The sequence below is a fragment of the Salmo trutta genome, chromosome 15 (genome assembly GCF_901001165.1).
Source record: "Salmo trutta chromosome 15, fSalTru1.1, whole genome shotgun sequence".
In the NCBI taxonomy this organism is placed as follows: Eukaryota; Metazoa; Chordata; class Actinopteri; order Salmoniformes; family Salmonidae; genus Salmo; species Salmo trutta.
This window is the reverse complement of record NC_042971.1, coordinates 28,837,233-28,850,859: the sequence shown is the minus strand read 5'-3', so window position 1 is coordinate 28,850,859 and position 13,627 is coordinate 28,837,233. Positions and strand designations below refer to the sequence as shown.

The 13,627-nt window shown below is 43.6% G+C and overlaps 2 protein-coding genes across 5 annotated transcripts in view; both read left to right on the top strand.

Moving 5' to 3' along the window:
- Positions 1 to 11,582, top strand: part of LOC115148722 (Meckel syndrome type 1 protein-like) — a 26,243-nt gene extending 14,661 nt beyond the window's left edge. The window contains exons 8-12 of one of the 4 annotated variants that reach the window (XR_003866724.1): positions 493 to 554; positions 631 to 705; positions 838 to 876; positions 988 to 1,062; positions 1,371 to 1,414. The gene's annotated coding sequence lies outside the window, so the exon portion shown is untranslated. Of the gene's footprint in view, positions 1 to 492; positions 555 to 630; positions 706 to 837; positions 877 to 987; positions 1,415 to 11,478 lie in introns of those variants that run through there. The other 3 variants (XR_003866725.1, XR_003866723.1, XM_029690886.1) reach the window with 3 other exon arrangements.
- LOC115149643 (Meckel syndrome type 1 protein-like) lies at positions 4,499 to 13,627 on the top strand. The gene is made up of 6 exons (XM_029692589.1): positions 4,499 to 4,620; positions 4,768 to 4,902; positions 5,319 to 5,416; positions 5,574 to 5,659; positions 13,318 to 13,440; positions 13,590 to 13,627. The coding sequence occupies exons 1-6, from the start codon at positions 4,510 to 4,512 to the stop codon at positions 13,625 to 13,627; spliced, it is 591 nt and encodes a 196-aa protein (XP_029548449.1). The 5' UTR covers positions 4,499 to 4,509.

Genomic DNA, 13,627 nt, shown 5'->3' with positions numbered 1-13,627 from the left:
TACATTTACAATTAAGTCATTTAGCAGACGCTCTTATCCAGAGCGACTTACAAATTCCTGTTGATATCATGTTGGCCTATCTATGTAAAACGTCAACCAACCATCGATACAACCATTACTCAGTCATTAGGATATAATAAGCACATCACGTTCGTTATTGAGCTACAACCAGTGAGAAGATGCGACCACCAGTCCGGCTCCAAACAAGCTTTTTTCTTGTGACGTATTATGCGCGGTCATAAAGCTGTGATATAAAATGACGTAGCCATGCATTAATTCACTACATAAACTGTGTTCAGATTTGATTTAATCTACAATCGTTTTCTTCACTCAGGTTTGTTGCAGGTAATCTTTGGCCTTTTGGGGCACCTCCTTCCCAACATATATATATATATATATATAGGGAATAGGGCGCCATTTGGAATGCCATCTTTGTGTGTCTGTGTCAGGATGTGTTTTGTGTCAATCAATTGATGGAAATGTTTCCCTCAGAAAGAAAGATGGACCGTAATGATGAGAGAATCAAAAGAGCTTTAAGACGCCGCCCTTATGTGGTAAATATCAAATATTTGTTTGTTTGTCCTGTTTTTGTTATATTATCACATTTTAAATTGAGTGTTGTGTTGACAGTTGAAACCAGTGAGGGTGAACACCCCTGATTCCGTGTTATGGCCAACCGGCAAGGTGCACAGAAGGCCAAAGCCTGTAAGTCATATCCGACCTGAAACAATAACACATACACATTAGTTATGCATTCTGCATGTACAAACTGCAGTTATCAGAATGAAAGCAAATGCAGAAATCCCTATCTAACCACATTGAATGCTGTCTTGACAGTCTACTTCAGTGCAGACCCCTCAGATCCACAAAAGGCCTGTAAGTCACATTCAAATTCAACCACATAACAGTACTTACATTATTTATTGATACACAATTCAAGGCCAAAATGAGCAAAGCAGTGTTGAATTCATTCTTTACTGTTAACAGCCAATCATTGTGAGCTATGGGCAGGACCAAACATCTGGGGATGGATGGAGCATCAATCCAGAGCCTCTCAGCCAGGTCATCTCTGCTGTTCCCATAGAGACACAACAGATAGATCAATCTGTTGATTCATATGGCCATTTTGGGTGGCTTGGTTGAATTGACAATCATCCATTCGAGATGCTAAATAATCCTATTCTATGGAAGGTCTTTAGACCCCCCCCTAATGTTATGGGAGTTGCATTTATTGCATTTTCAGTTACCCATGTATTACTCACTACTTGTACAACCATGTTGGATTGCCTACATATTCTACATTTCCTTGAGGGTCAATGCCAGTGTATTCTATGGCTGCCATGAGTACATGCCTTTCTCTGTCTCCTCAGTCTGGAAGGGTGACTCGGCTGATGGAGAGAAAATATGATGTGACTCTCATCCTCCAGTTCTGATGACTTTTCCATCTACTCCTTCACTGACTGTGAATCGGAGGTAAAAGAGTTGTACCCTACCGTCCATGTCTTTGTTGAGTGACATCACTGTGAGGAGGATGGTCTCTGACTAGTTGACTCTGATACACAGTGTGATGATGAGGATCATGAAAGGAGGACACCACCGCTGAAAGTTGAGGATGGAAAGGTGACCAAGCTTGACGTGAGGGTTATGGATGATGATCTGTCTCTCCACTCCTTCGATGAGTCAGACTTCCTGGTAAGTTCTGCATATTACATTTGTTTATATATATATATATATATTATACACATGGGGGATTGGAAATGATGCAGACAATTACTTATTGAGTGTAGTCATGTATCTGCAATATGTATAGAGTAGTTATAAAGTATTTCTACAGATTGTGTTGAACATAGCACTTTCCTGATATGTTACTTTACTTTCTGGTCCTACAGAGCCCAGGGAAGGACTCAGGTCCTGTATCTGTCAAGAATGGTCTCTCTCCTCTTGTGACCTCAGCACACCGGACCCTGGCTGAAGCCCTACGGGCCCTGCCCTCTGCTGTAGGCTCTCCCTACCCAGTAAATGTCCCAAGGCCTCTGACTCCTCTCAGCCCTGTCATTATCGCTCCGCCCCGAACAGAGAACTTCCCATACCGCCACAGCCCTCGCCTGGCTCCCATCACCAACCTGAGCGAGTCCTGGCAGGAAGCTGCTCCAGGAAATGGCTGGAGTGGCCCCACAGGTGAGAGGAAATACAAGAAGGGAATATTGGCTTAAGTCCTTCTATAGTATAGCATAAGTCCTTCTACAGTATAGCATAGCTCTAGGTATCGTAGCTCAAGAGAAGAGAAACCCATAAGCTTACATTACTTTATCTCCTTGTCCAAAATATTCAGGAAGGGAAGGTCAATAAGAAAAACAAGGGCAAGGCCAAAAAAGTAGTGAAGCAAGAGAAGGCCAGTAAGATGCAACAGATGGGAAATGTTGGAGAAAGTAAGGAGGAGGACAAGAAAGAGGAAAAGAAGAGTTTGAGGAAGAGTGAGGAAATAGAGAGGCGAGAAGTGGTATATCAGACCGTATACCACAGGTATGACAAAGCATTTAATTTTACTGCACTAATTACATTGGTAAACCAGTTCATAATAGCAAAAGAGAAACCTTGGGGGTTTGTGGTATATGGCCATATACCACGGCTAAGGGCTGTATCCAGGCACTCCATGTCGTGTTGTGCTTACAGAACAGCCCTTAGGTGTGGTATATTGGACCATATACCACACCCCCTCGTGCCTTATTGCTTAAATATACCACGGCTGTCAGCCAATCAGCATTCAGGGATCGAAACCACCCAGTTTATAATACTATTTATTCTCCTGTGGTTTTGATTGACAGGTTTCTTCAGTGGCTGCTGCCCAAACTGAGATGTTCAAAGAAATAATGGCCAACTATTACCTTCTACCACCACACACACACACACACACACACACACACACACACACACCACACACACACACACACACATACACACACACACACACACAGATTTGAGTATTGGTTATTCCTACAACACACACAAACGTAATTTCAGAGACAGGAATTATGATTAGCAAAATACATATATTGGTCTCATTCTTATATTTTGAGACATGCAGCAATAGTAAAAATAAAAAACGATATTGGTCTCCATCCAGCCTATGATAATGAGTTGGATTTACATGCTTAGGCTTGGAAATATATCCAGGAGAAGCAGGGTCAACACCTCTACTCATGTCATAAGTGCCATGACATCTTTAGTAACCACAGAGAGATAAGACCTCTGTCTCCACAGTCTCATCCAAAGAACAGCACCAACCTTAGGGCAGTGTCACTGGTATCCTTGGGCCAATGTGAAGAGGTGAGGGCCCCTTACTGGTCTCCATTGCAATATCTGGTCTCCCACACAGAGATGGAAATCCTACACCTGTTTAGACCCTGGAGGATATGGCTTCAGATGAAAGACAGCAGAGAGATGCAGAACGTAGAAAGCTTCAAACACTGTGATATGCAAATTCAGGACCATTGTACACTGAAGTGGAGCATGCATCTGGTCTGAAGCATGTCAAAAGAGTGCAATGAACTGGGACTGGAGGACTGCATCACATTTAAACTAAATTAGCATGTATCTGATTTAGCTACACTCATCTGTACTTGAATTGTGCTGTTTGAAACGTGTATTTCCAATAAAGCTTTTTAAATTGCAATTATTTGTGTCAGACAGATTTTTGTCTTAATTAATTACATCAGGGGCTTCTTAAACTTTTTACAGCAAGGGAATATTATTGTACTGATATTACCTTACCTGTTATCAGTGGGGGGGTTTATTCTGCTGCTCTGGACTGGATCCCACGGTAGGTGGCGGTAGTGAACCAATAAATAGTTGGATTGCTCGCCAGAAACCCAACCAGGCAGGCAGACTGTTGTTACCATGCAACGAGCAGACGCTTGTGAAAAGTACTAGCTACAAAATTGTCTAAATTGCTTGCTGCGCGTGTGTGTATGTTGCTAATCTAGCTAGTTAGCTAGCCATCAATAAAGTTCCTAACGTTACAACATGGCAGACGGCTGCAGCACCGACACCGGAGAGCTACCTATCTGTTCCCGAGATGCTGTTCAAAAACCTTACAATTAAGTAAGTTGCAGTTGGCCTTTGTGTGGCTTTTATTCCTTGCATTGCCATAAAAGCAAGACAATGTCGTTAGCTAACGTTAGCTCTCAAAGCAGATGATGATAAACACCCAGTATATTGCTTGACCTGATCCCTGAGTTTGCCATGAAACTGTTATTAGCTAGCTAGAATCCTGTTTACCTTGTTTATATTTACAATGGTGTTACAGGATCCGTATTCAGAGATTCACCTCCACAGCAAGCCCTCTCCCAACACCTTCAGCAGCTGTTTTGACTAAAAGGAGAGGGAGAGGCATTGAGCTGGACACCCTCAACTCAGGCCTCAATCAGGTATTAACACTGTTTTGAAACAGAAAGATGTTAGATGTTTTCAAAAAAAACGAAAGATGTTAAATGCTTCTTAGTTGAGTAGATGTTATTTTCGTGGTGGCTAGATATGGACCAGAACATCTTGGTTTTGTTTTCAGCCGGAGATGATGAGGAGGAGTTGGTGGTAGGCTGGCAGGAGAAGCTGTTCAGTCAGGTAGGTCCTCTACCAGTGTCCTTATAACAAATAAGACTTTACTGTTTAGGATAGTTTGATGTTGCATTGTGTGTGTGTGTGTGTGTGTGTGTGTGTGTGTGTGTGTGTGTGTGTGTGTTTGTGTAATTTGAAGTGGTTTTGTTCCAGAGTGAGGCAGTATACCAGACTCCACTGGAGAGACAGTACCACACAGAGATCATGGCTCTGGAGCGGACCAGGGGCAGACGGAACCGCAGGATTTTCACCTACACCGATTCTGACTGCTACACCAATTGGGAAGGGGTGGGTTTCTACTGAATCTCCATTTCTGTAACGGTTCCATAACCACAGACGCTAGGAGACAGGAAGCAAGTACAGGGTGAGGATTTATTAATAAAAAGACATGAAACTAAAGAAGAACAGTGTCTGGACAAGAGAAACAAAACGACATCAATGTAGACAAGGGAATGAAACTGAGGAAGTGACAGATATAGGGGAGGCAATCAATGACGTGATCCAGGTGAGTCCGATGAAGCGCTGGTGCGCGTAACGATGGTGACAGGTGTGTGTAATGATGAGCAGCCTGGCGACCTCGTGCTCCAGAGAGGGGGAGCGGGAGCAGACGTGACAATTTCATTATTCAAAACAAAGAATTTACCTTGTTTCTGTCCCAAAGAAACGTTAGTGTTTTAAAGCTGTTTTTTTTATACTCACTACAGCTTTCCCAGAGTATGGTGAGGCAGGTCAAGTCCAACCCTACCTTCCTGCCACATAGGATGGCCAATGTCAGACACAGACGACAGGACAGACAGCCAGTGTAGGTCCTTGTTACTCACCAAAGTGAATTATTATTAAAGTGAATGTAATTGAAGCAACATTGATGTGTGATGTGCTGCTTTGAAGACAAACAGTGTACCGTATGTTCACATTACCCTTGTATGCAAAACGTGTTGTGGTATTCTGTTGGTCTGCAGTGACAGCACCTTCCCCAAGTCCAGGCTGATTTACCTGGGAGCCCTCGGAGGACTTTGTGAAGACCAGCCACGTGGTCAACACACCTGTACAGACCATGCACATCATGGGGGACCTGGGACCACCGGGCAAGTGCGTAGCACAAGGGGAAAAACCACTATGTAGCCTATGCACTTATTACACTGCTTTGTATGTAATAACTTTGAAGTTACATTCCAATTCAGGAATTGAAAAGTGGCATTGTATTCTTGTATTCCTCAGACTTGGCCAAAAGGAGAAGGAATGCTTGTTGTGCACGATAAGAGCAGATGGAATGGAAGTGATTACCATCAAACCAGACTTCAACAAAGGCAAGGAGCCCTGCAGGCCAGTGACCCGCACCCGCTGAAGTCAAAATGCTTTACCCCCTAGCTCAAATAAGGGTCACTGACTTGGTAGCAGAATTCATACAGTACAAGCCATTTACTGTGTTATGATGCTGTGTGTTGCACTCAAGTTGAGACGGAGGGGGAGAAGAGGGAGGTGTGTGGCGTCAGACTAGATGAGATGGAATAGCACAGTGCATATATAGACGTGAGTGACTGAGTGTGTAGTGCTTATTCCTGTTGGTGCACTGTAATAATACTTGTATTATAGTTCACCCCAAAATCAAAACGTGGCAGATGTTTTTGTAACCCAAAGTGGCCTAATGTCAGATTTGTCCTTAATTCATGTACATACAGTACACTGATGAAATATTATTATAGCCTTTCAGGCAGGTGTATAGTCTTTTCTATGATCAAATCAAATTTATTTATCTAGCCCTTCGTACATCAAGCTGAAATCTCAAAGTGCTGTACAGAAACCCAGCCTAAAACCCCAACAGCAAGCAATGCATGTGAAAGAAGCACGGTGGCTAGGAAAACTCCCTAGGAAAAAACTCCCTAGAAAGGCCAAAAACCTAGGAAGAAACCTAGAGAGGAACCAGGCGATGAGGGGTGGCCAGTCCTCTTCTGGCTGTGCCGGGTGGATATTATAACAGAACATGGTCAAGATGTTAAAATGTTCATAAATGACCAGCATGGTCAAATAATAATAATCATAGTAGTTGTCGAGGGTGCAACAAGCACGTCCGGTGAACAGGTCAGGGTTCCGTAGCCGCAGGCAGAACAGTTGAAACTGGAGCAGCAGCATTGCCAGGTGGACTGGGGACAGCAAGGAGTCATCATGCCAGGTAGTCCTGAGGCATGGTCCTAGGGCTCAGGTCCTCCGAGAGAAAGAAAGAAAGAGAGAATTAGAGAGAGCATATTTAAATTCACACAGGATAAGACAAGAGAATACTCCAGATGTAACAGACTGACCCTAGCCCCCCGACACATAAACTACTGCAGCATAAATACTGGAGGCTGAGACAGGAGAGATCAGAAGACACTGTGGCCCCATCCGATGATACCCCCGGACAGGGCCAAACAGGCAGGATATAACCCCACCCACTTTGCCAAAGCACAGCCCCCACACCACTAGAGGGATGTCTACAACCACCAACTTACCGTCCGAAGACAAGGCCGAGTATAGCCCACAAAGATCTCCGCCATGGCACAACCCAAGGGGGGGCGCCAACCCAGACAGGAAGACCACGTCAGTGACTCAACCCACTTCAAAGTTGACGCACCCCTCCCATGGACGGCATGGAAGAACACCAGTAAGTCAATGATGATGACCTCTTCCTGTCTTTTTCCTCCTTTCAGCCTTATGTACGTCATAAAGACTACCTCAACAGCTTGTTTGGCCAGGACTGAAATGGTATGTATGTAGTTTGTGACAGATCCTTAACACAAGTTGTTTAATCAGCAAAGGTCATCTCAAATACAATTGTATTTGTCACATGCGCCGAATACATTGAAATGCTTATTTACAAGCCCTTAACCAACACTGCAGTTTAAGAAAAATAAGTGTTAAGTAAAAAATAGATATTTAAAATAAAAGTAACAAATAATTAGAGAGCAGCAGCAAAATAGCAATTGCGAGGCTATATACAGGGGGTACCGGTACAGAGTCAATGTCAGAGTCTTTGATCGTTTTTAGGGCCTTCTTCTGACACCGCCTGGTATAGAGGTCCTGGATGGCAGGAAGCTTGGCTCCAGTGATGTACTGGGCCGTACGCACTACCCTCTGTAGTGCCTTGCGGTCAAAGTCCGAGCAGTTGCCATACCAGTCAGTGATTCAACCAGTCAGGATGCTCTTGATGGTGCAGCTGTAGAATTTTTTGAGGATCTGAGAACCCATGCCAAATCTTTTCAGTCTCTTGTGGAGGAATAGGCTTTGTCGTGCCCTCTTCACGACTGTCTTGGTGTGTTTGGACCATTTATACTTTGGTGATGTGGACACAAAGGAACTTGAAGCTCTCAACCCTCTCCACTACAGCCCCGTCGATAAGGTTGTTGTCCTTGCACCACATTGTCAGGACTCTGACCTCTTCCTTATAGGCTTTCTCGTTGTTGTCGGTGAATCAGGTCTACCACTGTTGTCATCGGCAAACTTAATGATGGTGTTGGAGTTTTCCTAACCCTTACCACCTGGGGGTGGCCCGTCAGGAAGTCCAGGATCCAGTTGCAGAGGGCGGTGTTTAGTCCCAGGGTCCTTAGCTTAGTGATGAGCTTTGAGGGCACTATGGTGTTAAACGCTGAGATGTAGTCAATGAATAGCATTCTCACATAGGTGCTCCTTTTGTCCATGTGTGAAAGGGCTGTGTGGAGTGCAATAGAGATTGCATCATCTGTGGATCTGTTGGGGCGGTATGCAATTTGGAGTGGGTCTAGGGTTTCTGGGATAATGGTGGTGATGTGAGCCATGGCCAGCCTTTCAAAGCACTTCATGGTTACAGATGTGAGTGCTACGGGTCGGTTGTCATTTAGGCAGGTTACTTCAGTGTTCTAAGGCACAGGGACTATGGTGGTCTGCTTGAAACATGTTGGTATTACAGATTCCGACAAGGAGAGGTTGAAAATGTCAGTGAAGACACTTGCCAGTTGGTCAGAGCATGCTCGGAGTACACGGCCTAGTAATCTATCTGGCCCTGCGGCCTTATGAATGTTGACCTGTTTAAAGGTCTTACATCGGCTGCGGAGAGCATGATCACACAGTCGTCCGGAACAGCTGATACTCTCATGCATGTTTCAGTGTTACTTGCCTTGAAGCGAGCATAGAAGTTATTTAGCTTGTCTGGTAGGCTCGTGTCACTGGGCAGCTCTCGGCCTTGCTTCCCTTTGTAGTCTGTAATAGTTGGCAAGCCCTGCCACATCCGACGAGCGTCGGAGCCGGTGTAGTACGATTCGATCTTAGTCCTGTATTGACACTTTGCCTGTTTGATGGTTCGTCGGCGTGCATAGCGGGATTTCTTATAAGCTTCTGGGTTAGAGTCCCGCTCCTTGAAAGCGGAAGCTCTACCCTTTAGCTCTGTGCGGATGTTGCCTGTAATCCATGGCTTCTGGTTGGGGTATGTACGTATAGTCACTGTGGGGACGACGTCATCGATGCACGTATTGATGAAGCCAGTGATTGATGTGGTGTACTCCTCAATGCAATCGGAAGAATTCCAGGAACACATTCCAGTCTGTGCAAGCAAAACAGTCCTGTATTTTAGCATCTGCTTCATCTGACCATTTTTTTATAGACTGAGTAACTGATGCTTCCTGCTTAAAACATTTTTGTAAGCAGGAATCAGGAGGATATAATTATGGTCAGATTTGCCAAATGGAGGGCGAGGGAGAGCTTTGTACGCATGTCTGTGTGTGGAGTAAAGGTGGTCTCGAGTTATTTTTTTCCCCCCTCTGGTTGCACATTTAACATGCTGGTTGAAATTAGGTCAAACTGATTTAAGTTTCCCTCTATTAGAGTCCCCGGCCTCTAGGAGCGCCGCCTCTGGATGAGCGGTTTCCTGTTTGCTTATGGCGGTATACAGCTCATTGAGTGCGGTCTTCGTGCCAGCATCGGTTTGTGGTGGTAAATAGACAGCTACGAGGAATATAGGTGAAAAATCTCTTGGTAAATAGTGTGGTCGACAGCTTATCAAGAGATACTCTAGCTTAGGCGAGCAAAACCTTGAGACTTCCTTAGATATCGTGCACCAGCTGTTGTTTACAAAATATACATAGACCGCCACCCCTTGTCTTACCAGAGGCTGCTGTTCCTTCCTGCCGATAGTGTATAACCCGCCAGCTGTATGTTATTAATGGCGTCGTTCAGCCACGACTCTGTGAAACATAAGATATTACAGTTTTTAAGGTCCCGTTGGTAGGATATACGTGCTTTTAGTTCGTCCCATTTATTTTCCAGCTATTGTACGTTGGCTAACAGTACGGATGGCAAAGGCAGATTAGCCACTCTTTGTCTGATCCTCACATGGCACCCCGATCTCCTGCGAATCTATGTCTTTTTTTCCTACGAATGACAGGGATGAGGGCCTGTTCAGGTGTCTGGAGTAAATCCCTCTCGTCTGACTCATTAAAGAAAAATTATTTTGTCCAATTCAAGGTGGGTAATCGCTGTTCTGATGTCCAGAACCTCTTTTCGGTCATAAGAGACGGTAGCAGCAACATTATGTACAAAATAAGTATCAAACAACGTGAAAAAACAAACAAAATAGAACGGTTGGTTAAGAGCCAATAAAACGGCAGCCATCCTCTCCGGCGCCAGTACAATTTATTAGTCCAAATTACGGGGAACAAAGGAAATGTGTTTTTCTGAAGGGTTTGGTCACAGATCTGCCAGTTCAGATCAAATCCCACGTTTTGTTGCCTGACTCAGGACTCAAACCAGTGACCTTTCAGTTACTGGACTAATTATCTATCTTCCACCTTCTAACACTTAAAAAATATATATATATTTCACCTTTATTTAACCAAGTAGGCTAGTTGAGAAGAAGTTCTCATTTACAATTGCGATCTGGCATGGGCTTCCTAGGCAAAGTTCCCTTTACACTATCCCATGTCTCATGATCTGGTAATGAGGTAGTCCTGCCTGCAAGTTTAAAATCAGTGTCACCCTCAGCTCAAGAGGGCATTACATCTTGGTCTTATGGTCAAGACACTGGTTTTTCCCATAGGAGGCCCGGGTACAGATCCTGCCCATGAAATGTGCACACCTCTCCCAAAGGACAATTCCACTGCTTCCACCAATGTAGTGTTTTTTTTTTTGCAAACAGCAATGGTGTAATGCCTCTTTTGTCTCAAAACCAGGTCCCCCTGCCCGTAGGCAAACAAATATTTTTTTGTGAATTCAGGCGGTCGCCCAAAACAGGTTTTGAACATGGGTCCATCAACTGTCAAGCAAACACCTTAAGTGCTACACCAAGATGTCCAAACCTCAAGATGAGTTTGCTCGGTGTTGGATTAAGGTTGCTACATTACATTCTCTCACGTGTACACACATCTTAGATGGCTTCACAGGCACTACCCCCTACTGATTCAGATGTAACAAATTTGGGGGTAGCTCCAACTGGGAGTTGAACCCCGGTCCAGCGACTAGCAAGCCAACACCTTATCCATTACACCAAGAGATCAGAAGGTGGTAAGTGTTGGGTTAAGCTTGCTACAATATATACTTATATAGGGCAATGTGTGATCTGGGTGAGGCAGCATTGCCACTAGAGCTCCCGACACAGCCTAACACAATCTTTACCTTCTTAACCTTAACTAACCTAAAGTCAAATAGATTTAGACAAACCACCATGTGAGCAGCAAGTTTAGGGTTAATGGAGTGAAGTGGGTGATGGGTAGGACCACCAGAATGAACTATATGTCTATGAATGCATTACAAACACAGATGGATGCTCTTTATCAACACCATCTTTTCTGTGAAACTAGATATCGGCAATCAATCAACAAGACTAATGAAATGGAGCAAATGAAGACATTAGAACTGCTAAAGGTAATATATTATATTCTGAAACCAATTTCTTACTGGTAGATTTTGTACGTGTCCTGTCATTCCTGAGAGCGACGCTCTCTCTCCTCCCCCCTTCTCTCTTTTATGTGCTGGGGCGAAGTTTCCACTAGATACAGATCTAGGATCAGCTTCCCCTCCCCAAACCTAACAAGGATCATTAGCGGGGGGGAATTCAAACCTGATCCAAAGCCAGGGTCTATTTGGCGATCTTGTCCCATCCCCCAGAACTCTACATGTTGATGCGGCTTTCTCCAGCTCACCATGCTCACAAAGAAAACAGCAGTGTATTTCAGCTGTAAGTATTTCGAAATGACTGGCGATATTATTTTAAATGAATTTACCTAGCTTTGTTATTATTCAACAATAACTAGGCCAATGTAGCTGTAGCGACCTACATTTCGTCGATGCATGGAAAAGTATTAGCTATGTTGAAGCATTGTGTTAGCTAGCTAGCAGCTAGCTAGCGAGCCATTTTCCCTGGCTATACTGATGGTTAATTAGCCAGCTAGCTGCTAATGTTGCTGGAGTAAGACATTAATACATTTCGGAATGGATTATTATTGCATTGCTTATCTTTGTTATGATGTCTTAGATGTTCTTCATATGAAATAATTTAGTGTTGTGCATAATGTTAACAAAACTCCATAGGAGTAATGTTAAACTAGCTACTGGTAGCTAGCTACATTCTGATGCAAATGTGGTCCTAGCTCGGTAGCTTTCCTGTGGCAGGCCGAGTTATTTGCACTAGTCCACAATGTGAGACATTTTGTTTAGCAGTGGTTTTATTTTGAAATGGCAGCTAGGGATAGGCATTTGAAATATTGCACTATTCAAATATGGATATCCGGATGGTCCAAATACATATTTAATTTTTTTGTGAAACATGTTTTGTTTGCCTCAGGACTGGCAGAGACAGTGCGGTGCTAGAAGGGAAGGCTTGATTGGGAGAGACAGTTGTTGCTGCCATAGGTAATCTGTCATACTATACATTATTAATGACATGTCTATTTTAAAATGGTTCTCGTCAGAACACGGATAAAATGCAGGAATCTCTCGTGCCAAGGTATGTAGCCAACCGTCAACCACCCCTTCATTTCCTGCATTTTAAAGTGGCAATCGGCAGTTGCAAAATCCATTTTTGGACCTGCAATTTAATGATATTGATTCTTGAAGAATATAACTTATAAATGCCTCATGAGCTTAGTTCAACTGTTGTACCCCATCAGAACCTCAACATATAAGCTTGTTTTACTCCAATGTGGGTAAACAAAGTAAATGTAAACAAACACTATATAGCATCAAAACATGGATCAATCCACTAATGGGGGGGAAATGTAGCCTCAAAACTAGCTGTTATTGGCAGAGAGATTTCAAACTTTTTGTTATTGGTCTATTAACTTAGACCACCTGGTGATGTCACCAAGCAAGCCAAAACTCCACCAATGCAAAACCTGCTGATTTAGAATGTCTTATGTAGATTGTATTTTCAATCAGCAACTATCAGGAAGTTACACTGATACATTTTTTTTATAGTTTCATCAGCTGTTGTACAAATATGATACAAAACACCAGCTGAGTGACACCGGCTGCATCAGTGAGTATGAACCTGACAGCTAAAGCTCGAGTGACAGGTGTTCAGAACTGACTTAGCCTGGTAAATTTGTGACGGTAGACACCGGCTGCTTTCGTAAAGCAACGGAACAGTTCACCATCAAACTTACCAGGCTGAGTGAGTTCTGAAGAAAAATGTAATGTCGTTGCTTGCTAATATGTGGATTTTTTGTTACTCTTATGTATGTTCCATCTTTTTGTGTTTTTCAGGCAAGCCTGGGAAAGAACTGAAAAACACACTAAAGAGTCAAGACAGACACCAGAAAGAGGCCCAAGAAGACTTGGACGCAGGATCAGAGGACAGCGAGGGATGTTCAGAACTCACTCAGTCCGGTAAGTTGGTGAGGGTACACTTTGAGACTGCTTACCTGACACGGAGGAAGTCTTTTCTTTTTATCTCCTCTCCCTTACCTTCCCTATGCCCCTCTCCCCTATTGTGTTGGACCATCATGTGTTTTAATCTTTTCTTTGTTTGCGATTAGGTTTGGAGAATGACTTCTCAACCCAAGAGCAGCTGTGA

Bases quoted from the DNA above. Each gene is read 5' to 3' on its own strand.
- LOC115149643 (XM_029692589.1), top strand. From the start codon at position 4,510: ATGTTATTTTCGTGGTGGCTAGATATGGACCAGAACATCTTGGTTTTG. The intron at 5,417-5,573 runs GTAGGTCCTTGT...GTTGGTCTGCAG, and splicing joins CGACAGGACAGACAGCCAGT to TGACAGCACCTTCCCCAAGT. The intron at 5,660-13,317 runs GTACAGACCATG...TGTGTTTTTCAG, and splicing joins GCCACGTGGTCAACACACCT to GCAAGCCTGGGAAAGAACTG.